At 30.1% G+C, this 21,974-nt stretch overlaps 1 protein-coding gene across 2 annotated transcripts; it reads left to right on the plus strand.

The window, feature by feature from the left end:
• The first annotated feature begins 1,963 nt into the window (after positions 1-1,963).
• On the plus strand, positions 1,964-21,974 carry LOC127723590 (uncharacterized). 2 transcript variants are annotated; one of them, XM_052230275.1, is made up of 6 exons: positions 1,964-2,119; positions 10,746-10,819; positions 12,132-12,446; positions 13,129-13,159; positions 16,002-16,117; positions 20,622-21,974. In XM_052230275.1, exons 2-6 carry the CDS (start codon positions 10,759-10,761, stop codon positions 21,095-21,097), a joined length of 999 nt encoding a protein of 332 aa, XP_052086235.1. In that variant the 5' UTR covers positions 1,964-2,119; positions 10,746-10,758; the 3' UTR covers positions 21,098-21,974. The 2 variants fall into 2 exon arrangements, with proteins under 2 accessions (XP_052086235.1, XP_052086234.1); XM_052230274.1 differs by lacking the exon at positions 1,964-2,119 and adding an exon at positions 7,830-8,012.

A 21,974-nucleotide genomic window follows, 5' to 3' on the forward strand; every position in this document is an offset into this window, starting at 1 on the left:
AAAAAGTTTAACAAAAAAAAATTTTAAATGTTGAATGTTGAATGTTGAATGTTGTAAACGAATGTTGAATGTTGATAACGAATGTTAAATGTTGAAAACGAATGTTGAATATTGAAAATCGAATGTTGAAAACGAATGTTTAATGTTGAAAACTAATGTTGAATGTTGAAAACGAATGCCGAAATTTGAAAATCGAATGTTCAAAACGAATGTTGAATGTTGAAAACGAATGTTGAATGTTGAAAACGAATGTTGAATGTTGAAAACGAATGTTGAATGTTGAAAACAAATGTTGAATTTTGAAAATAGAATGTTGAAAACAAATGTTGAATGTTGAAAACGAATGTTGAATGTTGAAAACGAATGTTGAGTATTGAAAATCGAATGTTGAAAACGAATGTTGAATGTTGAAAACGAATGTTGAAAACGAATGTTGAAAACGAATGTTGAATGTTGAAAACGAATGTTGAAAGTTGAAAATCGAATGTTAAAAAAGAATGTTGAATGTTGAAAACCAATGTTGAATGTTAAAAACGAATGTTGAATGTTGAATTTTGAAAACGAATGTTGAATGTTGAAAACGAATGTTGAATGTTGAAAACGAATGTTGAATGTTGAATGTTGAAAACGAATGTTGAATATTGAAATTCGAATGTTGAAAACGAATGTTGAATGTTGAAAACGAATGTTGAATGTTGAAAACGAATGTTGAAAGTTGAACATCGAATGTTGAAAACGAATGTTGAATGTTGAAAACGAATGTTGAATGTTGAAAACGAATGCTGAATTTTGAAAATCGAATGTTCAAAACGAATGTTGAATGTTGAAAACGAATGCTGAATGTTGAAAACGAATGTTGAATGTTGAAAACGAATGTTGAATGTTGAAAACGAATGTTGAAAACGAATGTTGAAAACGAATGTTGAAAACGAATGTAGAATGTTGAAAACGAATGTTGAATGTTGAAAACGAATGTTGAATATTGAAAATCGAATTTCGAAAACGAATGTTGAATGTTGAAAACGAATGTTGAATATTGAAAATCGAATGTTGAAAACGAATGTTGAATGTTGAAAACGAATGTTGAATATTGAAAATCGAATGTTGAAAACGAATGTTGAATGTTGAAACGAATGTTGAATGTTGAAAGTTGAAAATCGAATGTTGAAAACGAATGTTGAATGTTGAAAACGAATGTTTAATGTTGAAAATGAATGTTTAATGTTGAAAAACGAAAGTTGAAAAAAAAAAATGAAAAAAAATTGAAAAAAAAGTTTAAAAAAAAATTAATTTTTGAATGTTGAATGTTGAAATCGAATGTTGAATGTTGAAAATGAATGAACCCCCCCCCCCCTCCCCTTTAAAAAAAAAAAAAAAAAAAAAAAAAAAAAAAAAAAAAAAAAAAAATTTGAATGTTGAAAGCTGAATATTGAATATTGAACCAACTTGACATCCGTTCACTTAGTTCAGTTTCGTCACATGAACTTAAAAAATAAAACTGATGTATTGTAGACTAACAGGTCAATAGTTTAATTCATCTTAATAATTATGTAGTCCTGCAACTTTTATTTTAACTTTCATTGGAGAAGGTTGCGCATGTGATCAACAGGTGGTTAATTTTCTAAAAAGAAAACATTGCATCATGTGTTAGAATACGTCTCACTTGGCAAGTTGTTTTTAAAACTGTTGCAAAATGGGACAATTACTTCTCTTTTTATAATATTGTTGATTATTTGTTAAAATTTGAAAGCAAAAGTAAAGCAGCCACACAACCGAAAGAATAACAGGCTGTTGAAAAAATAGCTATAAACTAAAAACTACATTTCAGTATCAATATTTGACACTAGACAAACAATAATAAACGACAGATGTTATTTATAGCCTAGTAAGAAATTCCAAAAACTATAAATAGAAATCATATCTCAAAATAGCAATACTTATTTTCCAATGTGTTTGTTTTGACGATTTTGGTCAACAGTCCAACACAAAGGTATATGCAATTATGTTATATATTTGTGTGTCTATAGAAATGTGAGTTTTCAACAAGAGATCACCAGTTTATACACAAATGGGAAATTTAACTTGATATTCCTTTAACCATGTTTTAAGGCTAAAAAAGGTATGTAAAATATTTTCTCGATTTGTGTGTGTGTGTTGAAATGTGTTCCAAATCGATTCATCCGGCGCTTAACATTTCACTTCCCAATATCGTATGAAAATGCAAACTCTTTGTCACACCTTAGAAAGATTGATATACCCATTCAACATTATAATTCGAATACAATAAACTGTAATGGGCCTTTAAAAGCTTTGCAAAAATGCTTAACTTTTCCAATATCACCGAAAGTCAATGGACTATTTTTTATCAAAACTAATTTGTTTATCATTAACATGTTTCAAAAAAAATTCGTTCAATGATTTTATATTGCATTTCAAAGTAACATTTTGTGTCTATGCAATCAACGCCATATGATGTATCTATAGTTGTTATGTAATTGAGGTCTGGTGATTATACACGTTACCTACAATTGTCTGTCAATCACGGAAAACAATTTTAAAAAATATATAACCGACCTGAAAGTCAATTTAACTCTTCGTTTCAATGTTTATTAATTAAATATCTCCAAAAAACACCAACGATTTATGCTGGAATCCTTTTCCTGGAGTCGCATTATTTAAGCAGTGTTGAGTTGCTTTTGCTTATAAATTGAGAATTTCAAGGACTATCGTTTTCACTTGAGTTCCCAGTCAAGACCAGTAAACCGTTATTTACTACGGTCAAAAACTTGTTTTGACAGTTACACAATAAAAGTGTACTTGGGACCGTATTTTGATGACGGATAATTAATAATACATCATTTACAATACCTATGATGAAATATGACATTCTGCATAATATTTGTAAAAGGTAGAAAGTGTTGTGCTGAATAAGGTTTTAAGGAATTCCAAGACCTATTCAGATTGTTTGTCACACTTTCGTGTCTCCAAACGAGAACAAGCAGTGCACTGTATATACACTATTAATTGCAATTTAGTATCGAAAAAAGCAATGATTCAGTTTGTAAAAGGTAGAAGTTGTTGTGCTGAATATTTGTGTGGGAAAATTTGAACTTGTAAAATGTGTAATGGACTATCTCAAGTTTATATTTTCCTAAATGTAGACAATGCAATTTTCAATTGGAACTCCTTTAATGGCCAAAACATTTGCCATTTTTCCTTTAAAGTTCCGTACAAAATATATCCTAGAATACATTACCTTTTTGCAAAGCTCAAAATATAGGGTTATGCGGCATGATTTCAACATGTATATTGCATCGAACGTTTAGCAATTTTAATCTATACTAAACTTATGTACTACCCCCTCCCTTTACTTTGAGTCTTCCTGATAATTAATTGTTCCCACTCTACAACTGTCTTTTAGTGGTAAAATTCAGAAAATGTGTCTCCAATATCAATTTTAACGAGATTACTTCATTCCCAGGAAACTTAAAAAAACCTGTGAATTTTCTTCTTCAGCGCTCTGAACTGTATATCTCACATTCATATTCCGATGATTTCATCTAACAGAATCGCTATGTGATAAACAATGATAAATCTAGCAAGATCGACAGTATGCCCATAAAATGTAAAGGTTGTTCTATTGTGACTCCGCTTGTTATGACATTTTTTTTCTTTTGAAAGAAAAATCTTTCGATAGTACTGAAAAGCATTTAGTCAGTCACTATCGGTAATCCTGAATATTGGGACTACGGGTCGTGTTTCTATCATTGCTTTCAATACTTTATCAATGTTTAGATTTCTGCATTTGAAACGGTAATATTGACACATATTATGGGTCCTCAATGCTCTTCAACTTTATACTTTATACTTGTTTGGCTTTCTAACTTTTTTAGTCTTATGTAGATGAAACGCGCGTCTCGCGTATCGAATTATTAACCTGGTACCTTTGATTATTATTACGTAAGAGCATTAATGTACATCATCTTTGTTTTTTCAAAACCGTAGAACTACTCAAAATGACGTATAGCCTATAATTTGATTGATTGATCAATAGATTACTGTAGCTGCAACAATGACATTACCTGACTGCAATTCCCATTTTGAGAAAAGCCTTCAACAAATGAACGCCACGTCAATTGATGTATGGGGACATACATATTTATTTTTGAGTCTGATAGATTTTTAATATTAAATTTAAAATAGATTTTAATATTAATTATATTCAGAATCATGAAGTTGTGAGAATGTTCTTTAGACAACTGTCTTGAAATTGAGACAAGATCGTAACGAAAACAAGTGGGATTTAAATGCATGGAAAGAAAACAACCCTTCATTACAATATAATTTTGACGCAATATTGATTATGGAATATCATGTTTTAGAATAGAAACGTTCCTTTTTTTGTCCCATTCTTTTTCTAGTTAAGGATGTATTCCTCTGCGGTTTCAGTCTCGTTGAAATCTTGTCAGAAAATATTTTCCAAAACATGTGATACAAGTTGAAAATATCAATGAATATAAAAAAATATCGTAATCAAACTAAACACTGTGAAATAATTATGTACTTAAAATAAGTAGTTTTTGAGTATAACAATTTGCAAATTGTTATAACCAATCTGGTAAGTGCCAGACAAAATGTTGAGAAAATAGGTGAGGGTACAAAGTTTTTTCTTTTCAAAATTCTTAGATATGTAATTTTCAATTATTTATATGCCTTTTGTATTAAGAAAGAGAAAATCCCAAATTGACAAAATTGACAGCATGGTCAATTTGACACGAAAAAGCTACAAAATGTTATAAAACTTTCTAATATCAACCCAAGTTTTATTTAAGTTCAATTTAATCAGATATGTCCACGTTATCTTTAGTGAACGTATGAAAAAGGTTTAATTTCGAAATTGTAAATCATTTCATGATAATAGCCAAAACAGTGTAAAAGTTCATAAAAAAATGGGGACATCATAAAAAGTGGGTACTTTCAAATGGCCGTAGCAAAACAAGAAGTGCATCACCTGTTATTTTTCTTTATCAGTTACTTTTTTACAATCATATACCGTAAATTGGGTTATTTTGGATGTAGTTTTATTTTGGTTTAATTGGTGCTTTCAATGAAAGTGCCAAAATTAAAAACACGAAAAGAAAGCAAACACGAAATATTGAAACGCCAAAATTGCGTAATGGTACGACAATATCGTAATGTTAATTGTTGAGGAAAATATTTTATGTTATTATAAAAATTCCATATATTTCCTACAATTTTATACATAGCCAAATCTGCAAATAAAAAGTATACCTGTTATAATTTGAAAACACTATATAGTTTTTACTTAATTGTCAATTTTCTGAAATTGAAAACACAACATCAATTTTTATTCACACATGTCATAAATTTGACAGGCTTTTGCTGATTAGACGCCGTTATTGGTAATTAGAATATCTAAACTCCTTGTTATCCTTTATCTTTAATTCATTTACATGTACTGCCAGAGGCATAAGGATTAAAATTTAAATCCTTGATGATCAATAGATAAACATGTACTGCAATATACATGATTTAAATTTATTTCATATTATAGTTGTAAAAAAACCATAATCTATTTAAAACACGATTTTAATGTTTATATATAACACATGTATAAGATTTTATTTCATATTTTCTTTCAGCTTTGAACCACGATATACAGATTTTATTTGCAATTGCATCCGTATCCAATTCCTTCATTAAATTAACTTTGTCATGTTTCTAGTTTGAGAAATGCAATGATATTTTGTCAATAAACGGATAAATAGAGGCAAATATGAATGAACTTGCTCACTACTGTTGTTCCAACATTAAACACATCAATTGGACGAAGCACCAAAATTACACACACCAAAATAAAACACATACCTTTCGATAGAAAACCGCCAAAACATCCCGACGCCAAAATTTCCCAATTTACGGTAGTAGTTACTACTGTAATCACTAGCCAGTCAACACTGAGGTTGTAAGTTCGAACCCCGCTCGTGTGGTGTACTCGACTTCAATCTTAATTTACTAGGATTGTCAGTTTTCCTATCGAAGGTCGGTTGTTTTCTCCGGGCACTCCGGCTTCCTCCACCAATAAAAACTGGCCGCCACGAAATAGTCCAAAAGCGGTGCTTAAAGGTGGCGTCAAAACACCAAAAACCTAAAAACCAAAACAATAATAAACACCCCACAAAATGTTAAGAAAATACGTTTTTGTTCTTGAAATTTTTGAGTCCTGAGAGGTGAACATCCTTTATACATTTGAAAAAAAGTAATTGTTTATTTAAAATTTTGATGTAGCTTAAATATATTGACAGTTTGAATTTTTTTTAACCTGAGTAAATTTTGTTTTACATCATATCTATTTTAATTAACTAAATGTAAATGTGATCAAAATAAGCACCACATTTCAAATATGCATTAATTGACAATTTCTCATTCCAACGTTTAATCAAGTAGACAGCTTACTCTTTTTTTTATAATATTATTGATTATAAATGTGTTATCAAGTCATTGTCGATGGTTTGTGTAGGTGCATTCTGACGCGGTTTTATAAATATCTAAAAATATATTCATCTTATTTAAAAACTTCATGACTGCTTTCTTCTAGTTTAAAAAATATTGCATCATTTATGTGGATATGCACTTTGAAATAATTCGACAATATTAAGGAATTGAGTAAACACCACCATTGACTAACAAAGTCAAGTCAGACAACATCTGCTATTGAATAGTATATTTGGTAAGGACATTTACAGTTTTTAATATGAATCTGTGTTTTTATAGATAGGAACAAATTCACATTAAAAAATAATGATATTATTATAAAATAAGTATTAAATATAAAAAAAGAAGACGTGGTAGGATTGCCAATGAGACAACTCTCCACAAGAGACCAAATGACACAGAAATTAACAATTATAGGTCACCAAAACTAGTTTCTTCGTTGAAATGAATATATAAACCGAGATAGAATCCCATTGTTTCTTCGTTACATCAAGTCATGATACTAATCTACTAGTGTCGTGATATTTTTTTTGTGAAGTAATTACAATGAACTACTATGCATTGTGGCCTACTACAAGTTTACTATCAAATAAGAATTATTTAAAAAGTGTCTATTTGTAATGTATCTCGGAATCTCTGATTTATTATTTTTGCTCATATAACGTTATATATAGAATCCATCCACTGCAACAAGTGTATTACGTTATTTCTCCACTCGAGACAGTCAAATTTTAATATTGAAATGGCGAGGCTTGCCGAGCTTTTTGAATAATTAAAATTTAACTGCTGAGAGTGGAGAAATATGGTTAAACACGAGTTATAGTGGTGGGATCTGTTTCACTAATGATATTTATCCTTCTTTTTCATAAATTTGCAGAAAGTTGTGTTTTTTATATGTGACGTCATCAGGCATGGTCGCCTTTTTTCAGGACGTCACAATAATAAATTCAGAAGAAATCCAAAAAAATTAAAGTCATAATTAAATTTCGACTTTTCATTTGCTGAGAAATAAATGTTAAAAACATAATCTTCAACTAGAAAGCTCAGATTTAAAAAAAAGCCGTTGCTTATCGTACCGTCTTCGGCACTTGATATTTTTTTGTCATCTTGTCAAAGTAGTAAAGAACAGGTTTATATTAATAAGCTGCAATATATGTTAAATGAAAAGTAGTGAGCGCAAAATACCTCAATTCCAAACTGCTAAACTGTCAAAATCAGAAGTTATTTTAAGGCTCTAATTTGAAACAGACTATATTTTCTGAAAATGTTATCAAGACGAAGTCAATCAATACACTCCAGATATGGTACATATGTATACAAATGTGAAAGTAAACCAAAATGGTCTTCTTGTTGACAAGAAGGATCTAGGATAATTCAAACATTATAAAAGGATGAATATGTATTTGATAGGATGCACTTATAACATCTGAATAAGATAATGTATGTTATAACTATGACATAACAGTTCGCGTAATAAGCAACTGTGGATAGTGAAAGTAAGTATCACGTATTTTCGCAGAATAATATATGCCAGGAAATAAGAATGAAATGAATGAATAAAGTTTAGTACTAACATAATAACTTTTAACCATCGTAACAGAACACAGCAATAAACAAAATATAGGTTTATTATCATTTAATACACATACAGTCTGTTCAAAAAAAGAAAAGATATATACTTGTAATTGACGTCTATGGAAACGTTGTGGTTTTGTGATATTTAGAAAGGTCATTTGCCACCAGTTTTCGACATTTCAATGCAAGTAGACCTAATTATCTTTTAAATGTTTGTGTCGATTGGTTGCTGTTATTGTTCATGTTGGCATATAACTTATGCTTTATCTCATGGTCTGTAAATGCTGTCAAACAGTTCGAAGAAAAAACATGAGAACATTTTCCAGCCATCGGTGAAAAAATTATTTGCATGTCAGTAAAACAAGTGTTCTTGGTAAATAGTAAGCACGTACATGTAGTACTCCATCATGCATTAAATTCATTAATTGGATTGGTCAAGTACCCAGGTGAAAACAAACATAATTTAATGTAAACAAACAAATGTATTTGCGGGAATATGATTATGCTAAGTTAGGCATAGCCGTATAAGGCAGTGTACCCGACCTGTTCAAGAAACCATTAACATTTTCAAATGAATACAAATTAAGTTTATCATGATGCTATCTGATAACACGCGTCCTTTCATCTGAATGTGAACGTTTTCCATGTGATTTTTTTTAAGCAAAATCAAAATTCTATCAGCATTTGTTTTCATAATTCAATGATTTAACAGTTTGTGTGTCAAATATACTTTTATTAACCTCTATTACTTGATCATCTTAGTTATCACTCATATTTTGTTCATACATACTGTCAGTAACAAAAAAGTGTATGTTGGTTTAATCCATTTGTCTCAATGGGATATTTGGTAACACTGTACATAAATAAAATATTGAATACAACTGAAGGTCTTTCCGCCCGAAACGATATATTGTGATAGGAAAATACTAAAATCCGGTTGAAGTTATTATTTCCAGTGTCAGATGATAGCTTATAGTACGGTAAAAATGTATGGATTCTATACACTTTTGTTTGAATTAACAGAAATAAATTTTTACTCACGGTTTGAAAAATGGTAATTCTATTATGATGTGATAGACTACTTGACACTGATTCCAAAAATATATGATTAAGTTATTTTTTCATTAAGTAATTCCAAAAAAACAACTACTGCCGATTTACTCAAGGTCACTCCCTTTGGATTTTTCAAGGTCATACGGCTTGCAACATTATAAAAAAAGTCCCATGATTTTATGATGTATAAATATGAATGTAAGGCAAAGTTCAAAATCTTCGTCAAATTTATCTATGACCTTGACCTCAATTTCTAGGTCATCAAGCAAGATCTCTTTTCAAAGGACCTTAGGTCTCTACTATGTACTGTTAAAAAATCTAAGCGACATCTTTTGAAACACCAATACAGCGCAAGAAAAAAATAGGCAGAAGAAAGAAAAAAAATAATAATGACATGAATAAAAGCAAACGGTTTTTCCACGGAGAAGGGGAAAGGCCTGATAAAATAAAATAAAAACCAGAGAAGAATTGAAGGCCTTTACTAAAAAAAACATGTATTTTGATTTGAAAATAAAAAAATCGAGATTAAAATGTAATTTCTAATGTCGGATGATATCTAACCGTGCGCTGATTACTTCAGGTTTGAAAAATTGCGACTTCCGCTATAATAAGATTTTTTTGACACTGATTGCAAAACTGTATGGTTCCATATACTTTAACATAAGAGAAATAAAAAAAAAGCTACTTCTTGTTAACACAGTATCACTTCTGGTTGGCTTTTTCAGGGTCATATGGCTTGTAACCTAATGAAAGAAGTCCCATTGCTTTATCATGTAATCATATGAAGTTAAAGCCAAGGTTAAAATCTAGAATGACACATTTACTTATAACCTTGACCTAAATATCAAGGTCATAAAGTAAGGACCACCAATCAAAAGACCATATATACGGTTAATAAATTATATCATCATACACCTAGTTTCAAATATGAGAGGGATACAAACTCCAATTTCATGTCAACGTACCCGCGCACCGTTCAACCAAAATTTATGTGATACGACATGTCGCATAAAACAATTTAGTAATGAGTCATTTTATTTTGACATTACTCATTACTGTTGTTCCATGCAAAGAAATACAAATACTGAGGTGAAAAAGATGGACAATCTCGCAATTGTCGTGTATACATCTTTCTTTGCGAACGTATCGTACCGTAAATTATGCACAGTTTAACGAGAAATTAAATAGGTTCGAGGTAAGTTTCACTCTTTTAATCAATTTACCGTGCGATTTTATTCTATTCATTTCTCTATTCATCTAGAACGAATGTACGAAAAATATTACATCTCACAATCAAAAAAATAGTTATAAATAGTAATAATAATGTTCATATTTTAAAATTTCATATAAATCACAAATAAAGACACAGAAATCCTACCTTGTCACTGTCTGTAGGTGTTTCCTTTCGTACTGAATATTAGATACTATCGAGTCCTGGCATTTTTTTACCGGGGTTTTATTTTTCCTTTATATGTTTCAGAGTTTAGTGTGATGTCTATTTCGCGGAACTAGTATATATATTAACATGATATATGGTTATTTATATCGTAGACAATACTATAATGTTATCTTCGCAACTTACTTGTATTTGTTTATTGTAGGTCTACATCAGATATGAATCCATCTGTATTTTCTTTTTATTTTCCCCTGCTGATGTTTATACTGCAATTGGCATGTAAGTTCAGAACTTTTTTTCTGATACGGTCAATTCAGAAATTATTTCGAGGTATTTATTAATGCGAACATTGAGATTGGGTGAGTATCGCACTAATATGAAATCACATTTTGAAAACTCACATATACATTTGTATGCAGATTTGCCTGAAATCATAATAATTATTTTGTCCATTGTTCAAACAAGTATAATACACGAACTCATTTATTTCTGCATTTGCAGCACAGATACTCAGAAATCATGCTGGATAATAATGGTTGCTAATATTATAACATCAGAAAGAAGCATATTGCTTATTATGCCAGTAGGTCCGCATTACGGTCACTATAATTTCAATTTATTTTAGTAAAAACAGTTAAGTCAGTCTGGTTAATTAGGTAAGGAATTTTTTTTTTGGGAGGGGGATTTTAAATGGAAAACAAATGACTTCCATCCGTAGTCGGAATGAGATAAATCTACATAAGATCAAATATCAAATATTATCAGAAAATTACATGATCATCATCAACGTAAATTATACATGAAAACTGTAATTTTTATGCAGTGTGTATGATTACTAGGTAGTTGACATGCATACAACAAGCTAACAAAATGTAAGATAAGTACAATTTCTTTTCAGTAGAAACATAGCTTTGGTTAACACATTATTGATTACATAAACCCTGATCAGCCAGTACAAGGTTTTGTTGCTAGGCATGCATCAATCTGATGGTTAAGTAGCTGATAAATACTCTTTAAAATAGTATAAAAAGATTTCACGTTATTGTTTGAGATTTTCATACATGTATTACACAATGCTACATTTTGATTCATTTGCATTTCTGATAAAAAAGATTTATAATAGCATATTAATGGCAGATTAAAAATATGTTGCTATGTAACCAAAAATCATAATAACAAACAGCAAACAAAAATCATAATAACATACAAATGTGTTATTTGTTAAAAAAACTTGTGTACCTTTTCTAATGAAGTTATAAAATTCAATTCATTTGAATTGGTCATAAATGTACCTTGTACTTTGATGCATTTAAGTTTTGTATAATGCATGACGTATGCAAAAACATCCTCAGCTTGGAAAAAAGATGTCAGATTACTAACGTCTATTTGTCTTTTTCTTTTTTAGCCATGGCGTTGTCAGTTTATTTTCGATCTATGAGTTTGACTGCCCCTCTAATATATCTTTCGCCCCTCTTTACTAAGTATTAATAAAATTCGTTTTTATATGTTATTTATTGTTATTATATATTCTACTTTCTAGATGGTAGGAGCACCCTTAGCTTATTTGTATACAGTTCGATACTACTTGTAGGTTCATTAAGATGGGAAGTAGAACACAAAGTGTCTGACTATGGACAAAACTTAATATTGTTGTGCAGAGTGTCTAACTGTTGTTTGAAAGATGCAGGATGGTATTTATGGACTCCTTCAAAACGCACAATTTTCAAAGACGTCAAAACTGCTAGATTATCAGCTCCACCGAAGTATTCAGGATATGTTCGAACAGATGGTTTTACTCTTATCATAAACAACATTTCACAAGCTGATATGAACGTTAGTTACTCTTGTGATTATGGATTGCAGTTGGGAGACAATATAGTTTTACACAAAGATGATGTTTTCAAAAGTAGGTAAAGCAAATATATTGACCATTTCTTTTCATTATTCCATGTTGAATGTCCGTCCAATCTTCTAACTCACTCGTTCATTGAAATGAATACACAGTCTTAGTCGAAAACGGTTATACAAACTCTAATAATTTAACATGTCAAAAACTGGTTTTAGCATATTAATGTTATTCCTGAGCAAAAAAGAAATTAATCAAAAAGGCAAGCAATGGATACTTCTGTGAAATATATGAAAGTGATTTGCATTTTAACAGAAAATTGGGATCGCTTAAAAAAAGGAAAACCGCGAAAACCACGTCACATTCGTCATACTTATCTGCACATTCCTTATTTGTCACCTTTTCCTTCCATTTGACATACGTTACTAGTCAATTAAAAACAATACTAAGAAAACATGGAAAGACAGGAAGCATTTTAAATGACTCAAAGGTTAACACGTTTCGATGTGACATCTCGATGTCCATTATATAATGACGAATTGAAAAGCGATTATTACACTTATATTTGAGAAATATGTGTTTTGCAAATCAATACAAACAGAAGGAAAAAAGTAAGAACAACACAAATTTATTTATTTTCATTATACCTGGTCGATCTCTTATTCAGTATTATATATTGAACCCAATTTCATGGATTGTTTTCATTAATTTCAAAAGTACATGTATTCTTTAATTTGTTTAGATGACAGATCAGGACTAAGTATCAGTGTTTTGTAAGTACTTTATTTTAAGTATCAGTGTATTATTTTAAAAGTACTTTATTTTAAGTATCAGTGTATTGTAAGTACTTTATTTTAAATATCAGTGTATTGTTAGTACTTTATTTTAAGTATCAGTGTATTGTTAGTACTTTATTTTAACAGATCATAATACAACTATGAAAGCAAATACTTAAGTTAAAAAGACAAAAAAAAAAAAAAAAAAAAAAACGAGCTGCAACTAAATGTTTAGGCACTAGCCAAAAACTTTGATGTTAAGGAATTGCTCACCCCTCCGGTGAACCTGACAAAACCCGCAGTTCTAAGTTTATAAGTATTCTATGTTTCGTCTTGTGAAACAATTCATTTGTTATTGTCATTTTGAAATGTTCTCAAGACGTTGTCAGTTTTACGTCCACTTGAACAATCAGGGGCATTTCTTTGGGTAGATTCACTTTTTTCCCATCATTTTGGTTTGTACAATAGCAGTACATTTTCAGTCTAGTTCTTTGCCTTAATATGCAAATTGTTAGACAGATTTGCAGTTTATCTGTAGGACTGTTTATTTGTATAAAGAAAATGAGTGATTTATTGCATCATTTAAAATGTGTCAACAGATAACAAATATTGATGTTTCTTAGAATCAAATTTTCAACTCAGCCATTTAAGGGGAGTTAAATCTTATAGTAAAAGATGTATATTGGAATGATAGTGAAAGTTTTATTATTTCCAATTGTAACAAGAACACAAGTTCAGTGACCCCATTTGTTCTTTATATTTTTTTAAAGCATATCATTAAACCTATCTTCTCATATTTTTTTCACTTTATTTTATAATTTCATTTTATACACAAAACTGCATGACTTGTAGTTTGAAAAATATATATATATATATATATATATATAATTCGTATAAACATCAGCCCAACAATGTTAGATCTGTAAATTTGCGTTAGCAAATTGTTTGTTCATCTTTAGCCGGGATTCGATCTCATACTTCTGAGATATCGTGGCACCAAATCGCATTGCACTGAGAGCGACGCGCTAGACCACTCGACCACCTAAGCTCTATATATATAAAGGTTGAGACTGAACACCAATGGAACACGAATGCGGCCACTTCCATTTAAACTTAAAACCATATATAAAGTGACATTTTGTGGCATTTTTGATGGATTTGTCATATTTAAGCTTTTATTTGAGCGTCTTTAGTGACCAAATCAGTTCCAATCTTTTACTTAAACTAATTGAATCGTACTTTAAATTGTAAGTCAAAACAAGCCTTTATTGGACCTTCTCCTTTGTTGGACACGAAGGGTTTTTAGTGTTTCGTCTTATTGTCAATCCTTGTAATTTGTGTTTATATCTTCTTAATCTTTACTATATCGACACATTGAGTTCAATATACGGTACATATTATCAACGACGATTTTTTGTTTTGACGTTGTTGTCAAATTCATCTTTTTTGTTGGCGTCTTTGTTAAATTTGTTTGTCTGTTTTTTTGGATTTTTTAGTCAGTTTTGTAGTATGTTTGTGATGTATGGCTTCTATATCCCAATTAAGTGTTCCATTCACGTATTATGCCTGTTTAGGTTGGTCAACTAATTTTGTCAATATAACGGAATTATAAAAAACTGTCTTACAACTGGAAGGTTAAGCTAGCTTTAAAAGCAAGTTTTTGGCAGATGTTTTCCTATCGTTTTATGGTTGATAGCGGTTGATTTTGTTAGTTTTTATAGAAAGCCACTTTTTGAAATTGCCTTAGAGATCGGTATTTTTGTTTTAAAATGTTAAGAGGCGTTTCAAAAATTGTCGAAATGCCAATTTAGTACTGTAACAGTAAAATTGATACCGTAAATGCTATTTTTATTTCATGGGTTTGTTTTATTTCTAATTTTATCTTAATAATTTAATAATTTAATTCTTGATGTTATACTGCCTCATTGGCACTCATTCCACATCTTCTCATATCTAAACATTTATCTTTTTCTGTTTAACCAAAAAAAAAAAAAAAAAAGAAATACGTTTATTATTTTTAGATTTAGATTTAAATTTTCCCTACTATAATTGTTACTGCTTAATAGGAAAAGTATACTGCAGCAGCTTTCATTTGAATTTTTTTATTCTATTTTATTTTGAAATTTGAAATATAAAATCAATTACGGATGACATTTAAATCAATTTGGTTTGTATATTTTTTAACCTATAGATATTGTAATACTTTTTACGTGGTATCATAGATATAATTTGCTTCAAAGTGCTCATTTATTCGTACATGTATTGAGTTTTTTTTTCCTTTATTTCAGTATGTTACACTAGCTGCAATTAATTTAAATAGAGGAATTTAACATCTTAAACTTTGCAATCCAGTTTTGATTTATTGACTAATGTTTCTAAAATAAAATCTTCAGATAAATTTCCATCACGATGAAATTAAATATGTCGTTAATAAGATTGAGAATGGAAATTGGGAATGTGTCAAACAAACAACAACTCTACCAAAGAGCAGACTACAGCAGAAACAGCTGAAAATCTTGCACGCGGAGGCGGGCTTTAGCTAGCCCCTAAACAAAAATGTGTACTAGTACTTTAAAATGAACGTCACACTAAACTCCAAAATATCAATATACACTCTTTATTTAGTTTACAAAGAACAGACATTTGTTGCTATATGTGCTGGATATGCTTATGATATCCAAAAAGTGATCCGAATAGTCTCCGTCATACACAATGTGAATCAATTCGAACAAAATAATCAACGAAAAACAAGAAAATAGAGAATGCATCTGTTCTTATTATTAGCATTAACATTTACATTTTTTTCTTCAATAAATTGTTAAAATTATACTTTTTTCAGCGTTCTGATAATTGCTGGAGGCTCTGTCCTGACTATTCTTCTGTTAGCATTTGTCATTTGTATATGTTGTAGACAGCTGTCATATAAACAAGTTGAAACAGACGACCCTTTTAAAGGTAAACTAATTAAATTTTATCAATAATTGTTGATAAAACTCAGTTTCATTGTATCTTATGATTTAGATAATAGCGTTCTATGTGTTTTATCTGGAAAATTATCACTTTTTTAAACATTGTAGCATAAATCAGGACTTAAATGTCGTGTTAAAACACAAAGTGCATAGGCGGATAATTGTTACCATGACAAAATAAGCATTTATTGTAATACATGATGCAGATCATTTTTCATTGACAGAAATGAAAGGAGCCTAATTTGGATATCGGTATCACTTAGGTCGACTAATACGTGAAATTTCCCATTAAAAAATAGTTTATGTCTAATTGTTTTGCTCACGAAGTGTCACACTTAAATGTATAGATTGAGTTCAAAGTGTTTGATATCAATAGCAAGCAATATTGTATCTAATCAATATTATTAACAATTTTAATCTAACAGGAACTATATCCGACACAAAAGCTCAAAAGTCTGAAAAGACCGAGTGTTGTCTCAAATTGCAGGAACAATTACTCGACATTCTTTAAAAGCATGTCTTGTGTCTTAATTTGTCTTTACAATTTCTGATTTATAATAAAATTGTAGGAGAATTACTCGAAATTTTATCAACATTCAGAATGTTTAAAGACTGTCTTGAAATTTGTGGACAGGTTCTCGACATTTTTTTTATTTCTCAGTATGGCCTGACATATTCTGGACATTTGAATTATGTCTTAGATTTATTTGACAATTCTCAGCTTTACAATCATGGCCAATATACATTATACATCTTTATCGGTATTTCTCTGAATAAAATAAACAGTTATTTCAAGTTTTCACTTATAACAACAAAAACAAAAATTCGGCATGTAAACATTTTTATAACAAGAAATTTGGGAAAGTGAATTTTCTTATAAATACAAATATGGGTATGAAAATGTTAACAAATACAAATGTGAGCATGTTGATATAAACCAATTTAAAGATGGTTATGTAAATAGTTACAAATTTTGATTTATAAATCTTATAAATAATTGACAAATTATACTGTAGACACTTTTCATTTTTTATGAATAATATTCAATGTTAATATGGTAAATAAACAATCATTGTACCAAAATGTTGCTTTTTATATGTACAGTGTACTATTGTATCATAATTCTTCTAAGTTTAGTTTAGCGATAATAGAAATGAGTATAAAACAGCAATAGGAAGTGTTAAAACTGTCAGGATTGTATTTGTACACAATTCAGGAGATATGTAAACTGTTGAGATAGTGTCGAGTCATTTTTAAAACCGTCAAAAATGTGTCGAGATATATTCAGACAACTTTAAGACTGTCAATAATGTGTCAAGACAAATTCAGACTTCATTAAGAATGTCAAGAATTAGAATCACTATCAAACAAACTTTTATATAAGTCTCTGATAAATAAAACATTTAAACCAGCTATTGGACCCCCAAAATGACTGCGTATACTTGCTATAGTTGATGTGTTATATCAAAACAATTTATATAAATTTTTATTCAAATATTTAAAAGAAAATAAACTTAAAATTTTTAGATGGAAATTACTTATTCTTCCTACAAAGAAACTTTTATTCAGGTGGAAAATTGTAAACAATAGTTTTTGTAACTTTTGTACACAAGAAGAAGGTTATGAGCACTGTGTCCACATTTAGAACATTTTTAGAATAAAATGAATGACGTTTTAAAGAAGAGTAAAATAACTTTTAAGATAAGATTAAGACATTTGGTATTTGGATATAAAACTTCTGACAAAGAATATTTTGACTTTAACTATTCTTTAACAATTGTTGGTTTTTCAATTTTCAAAGCCTATTCTGATCAAAAGACAAAAAATGTCAATGGTTTTTCAATTTTTCTTAATGAGTTCAATAGAAGAGTATGTTTGACAATTATAAGTAATGTTTTAGCAACCATTAGAAAACATATGAATAATCATTATGAGTGATATTATTTAATATATATTTGATGGTATATGAATTTTACAACTAATTAAGTCCCTGAGTGCTTAGTGGAATGTAACAGGGAACATCAGGAGGAGCTAAGACTCTTGAAGGATACTGTAACAAGACAATAATTGAAATCAATATTTAATTATGTTGAAAAAAAAGAATGTCGAGAATATCTCACGTCTGATCGAGACAAATATCAGACCTTTGAGAATTTGTCGAGACTAATCAAGAAACTGAGTAGATGATAAAAAATGTTTGAGACAAAGTTAATACTGTCAAGGCATATGTCAAGAATAATCGAATCCCTATTTAAGACAAGACTTTGTCAAGAATTTTTACAAAAATTGCAGACAAAGATATAATGTCGAGTAAAAATTAATGCAAATTCAGACAAAAATTGGTCTTTTCAGACTATATGACTTTTGTAGTGATGTATACTATCAACAATTGGAACTAATCTAAAAAGCTAGGTACATCTGCTTTTTCGTAAGGTTTTTTCTTTTTTGCATACGTTGGCAGTTTTTCTTCGAGGGAGAAGTTCTGAATGCTCTCTTTGTATCTTCCATCTTTTTATGTTTAGATGATTGTGGAAATTTTATGAAACGAAAACAGTTATATTTGACAGTCAAATTGAATATCTGACAAAAATCATGAACTTTGTTTCGCCACCTCAATTATAAACTGTAAACAATATATACTAATGAGCAAAACAAAAAAAAAGTTTGATATCTATTGAATAATTCATACATAATCAGTATATTGCATGACTTGTTATTTGTTATTTTTAGCTCACCTGGCCCAAAGGGCCAAGTGAGCTTTTCTCATCACTTGGCGTCCGTCGTCCGTCGTCCGTCGTCGTCGTCGTCGTCGTCGTCGTCGTCGTCCGTCGTCGTTAGCTTTTTACAAAAATCTTCTCCTCTAAAACCACTGAGCCAAATTTAACCAAACTTGGCCACAATCATTATTAGGGTACCTAGTTTAAAAAATGTGTCCGATGACCCTGCCAACCAACCAAGATAGCCGCAATGGCTAAAAATAGAACATAGGGGTAAAATGTAGATTTTGGCTTATGTCTCTGAAACCAAAGCATTTAGAGTAAATCTGACATAAGGTAAAACTGATTATCAGGTCAAGATCTATCTGCCCTGAAATTTTCAGACAAATCTGACGACCTGTTGTTGGGTTGCTGCCCCTGAATTGGTAATTTTAAGGAAATTTTGCAGTTTTTGGTTATTATCTTGAATATTATTATAGATATAGATAAACTGTAAACAGCAATAATGTTCAGCAAAGTAAGATCTACAAATAAGTTATCATGATCAAAATTGTCAGTCGACCCCTTTAGGAGTTATTGCCCTTAATAGTCAATGTTAAACAATTTTTCGTAAATTTTTGTAATCTTTTACAAAAATCTTCTCTGAAACTACTGAGACAAATTTAACCATACTTGGCGATAATCATTATTAGGGTATCTAGTTTAAAAAATTTGTCCGATGACCCCGCCTTCCAACCATCATGGCCAACTTGGTTAAAAATTGAACATAGGGGTAAAATGCAGTTTTTGGTTTATATTTCTGAAACTAAAGCATTTAGAGCAAATCTGACTCTGGAAAAAATGTTCATCAGATTTAGATTTATCTGCCCTGAAATTTTCAGACGAATCCGACAACCCGTTGTTGGGTTGCTGCCCCTGAGTTAGTAATTTTACAAAAATTTTGCAGTTTTTTGTTATTATCTTAGATATCATTATAATATCTAATATTTAATACTATTAATTATGATTTTAACCTTATTTTACATGATTTCCAAAGCATCAGTAAATACAGGTGAGCGACACAGGCTCTTGAGAGCTTCTAGTCTTTATTTAACTTAAACTCTTCTCTTTAAATCTTTTGGTACATTAATGATGAGACACCAAGAATTTTGTTTTTAGACAATACAAGGGACTGACATTATACACTTCTAAAGTAAATTACATCGAATGTGTGTTAATGTTCTACCTGGCATATAGCAAATACTTGTGTCGAATCGAAACATATATATCGTTTAAAATTACAATATGAATCAGAGGGAGAAATACCAAGGGCACAATACAATACAACATGGCAATGAAATACACACACGAACAAAAGGAAAGTTAAAAATAAACAACCAGTAGTCGTTAAAGAACTACAGCTAAATGCATTATGATTGCATGCAATGAGTGATATTATGTCCAGTTTGACACTTTTAATCTTGAATTGGAATATATGGGTATTCAGCTTTAGATGCAACATGCAGAAGATAGAACGGGAATTTATTGCATGTAGTAAGAATAGTTTGGTTGGAAATGGAAACAAGTCTTTTTCAAAATGTTACCTTCTGAACGAGCATTTGTTGTGCGTGCTGACCCAATTCCAAACAAAATGTTTCTATATTGCCTTCCTTCTTTTTCATGGTATCAGACAATTTCTATTTGATTCAATTAAGTTGCTGTTGATGCTTGCTTCAGTTTAATAATTACTAGATTTAAATGTTGTTTCATAGGAGTATGTTTTGTGAATTTCAGGAAAAACAGACGGCATTCGAACAAACAAGTTCATTATCCATAACGAATATTGTACGAAGATTGAAGTTTCATTTGTATCTTCTCAACCACAAAAACGCACTGATACAAGTTTCGTGAAATATGGATATTTTGAAGTGTGCAAAAAAAGTAAAACAAAAGGAATGAATAATGCTGACATTGAAAGCGGCCAAAAGTATGAAATCATATTGAAGAAACCTTTCATAGGTTGTAATGTTCGCGTAAAGTACACACAATACTTTCTACATTATTTTCCCTATCCATGGTACGGACGCATCAGTCTTCAACACATAAGAGGAAATGAAATGGTTTTCACGACAAAAGGCAAACTAGAATATACGAGATATAAAAAAAAACAAATCAGCAACAATAACGCTTCAAGTTTGCAGAACGATTCAAGGCTAACTTTTGAACTGAATATAGATAAACTGGTACACACAATTCTCAACAAAGTTTAAACAGTGTTTGAACAATATACGTTTCATCCAACTTCAAACAGTAATAGTGCTAGGCAAAATTGATTGAAGTGATGTGTCTTTTAATGTTGTGTAGTGGTAGAACATATAAGTCTGCCATAATACAAAAGTTTGATATTTCTATATTAACTAGTATTAAGAAAAATCGCAAAATATATTAGTTAGAAAAAACTGATGAATAAAAATAAATCTGAAAGTCAGAATCTCAAAAATTAGGTATTACATATTTAGTGTATAGAAAAATATACCTTACCCATTTGGGAGAGAAAGTAAGTTATCGTCGGCAGACATTCACATTGTATAGATAAATATAGGCAACAGTAGTATACCGGTGTTCTTAGGACATAAATCGATTGAGAGAAAACAAATCCGGGCTACAACTAAAACCAAGGCAAACACATCACCTAAAGGAGGAAAACAAATGAATAACAGGAGCACTGAATTGAAAAAAAAAGAAAAAAAAACAACAACCGCTAAAATACAATGAAACGAACTATTTGATAACAATTGTCATATTCCTGACTTGGTACAGGAAATTTGAAGACAAAATGGTGGGTTGAACCTGGTTTAATGGCTAGACAAGCCTCCCGCTTTATGACGATGTTAGATAAATGATTCTGTATTTACTCCCGCTTTTTTTCCATAAAAACAAAAGCATTAGCATTAAAAAAATCTTGACTTCAAGAATGGTCAGTTGACAATGCGAATACATGTTATTCTAACACAACATTTAAATTCATTTGAAGCAATATGGTGAACTTACTGCTTATCTGATGACTTGTTTGAATTCAGGATAAATTGATCATATTAAGCAAGTGTAGTTTCAAAGTCAAAATTTATACCAACCATTGACAACAGA

Source organism: Mytilus californianus, unplaced genomic scaffold, assembly GCF_021869535.1.
Source record: "Mytilus californianus isolate M0D057914Y unplaced genomic scaffold, xbMytCali1.0.p SCAF_13, whole genome shotgun sequence".
In the NCBI taxonomy this organism is placed as follows: domain Eukaryota; kingdom Metazoa; phylum Mollusca; class Bivalvia; order Mytilida; family Mytilidae; genus Mytilus; species Mytilus californianus.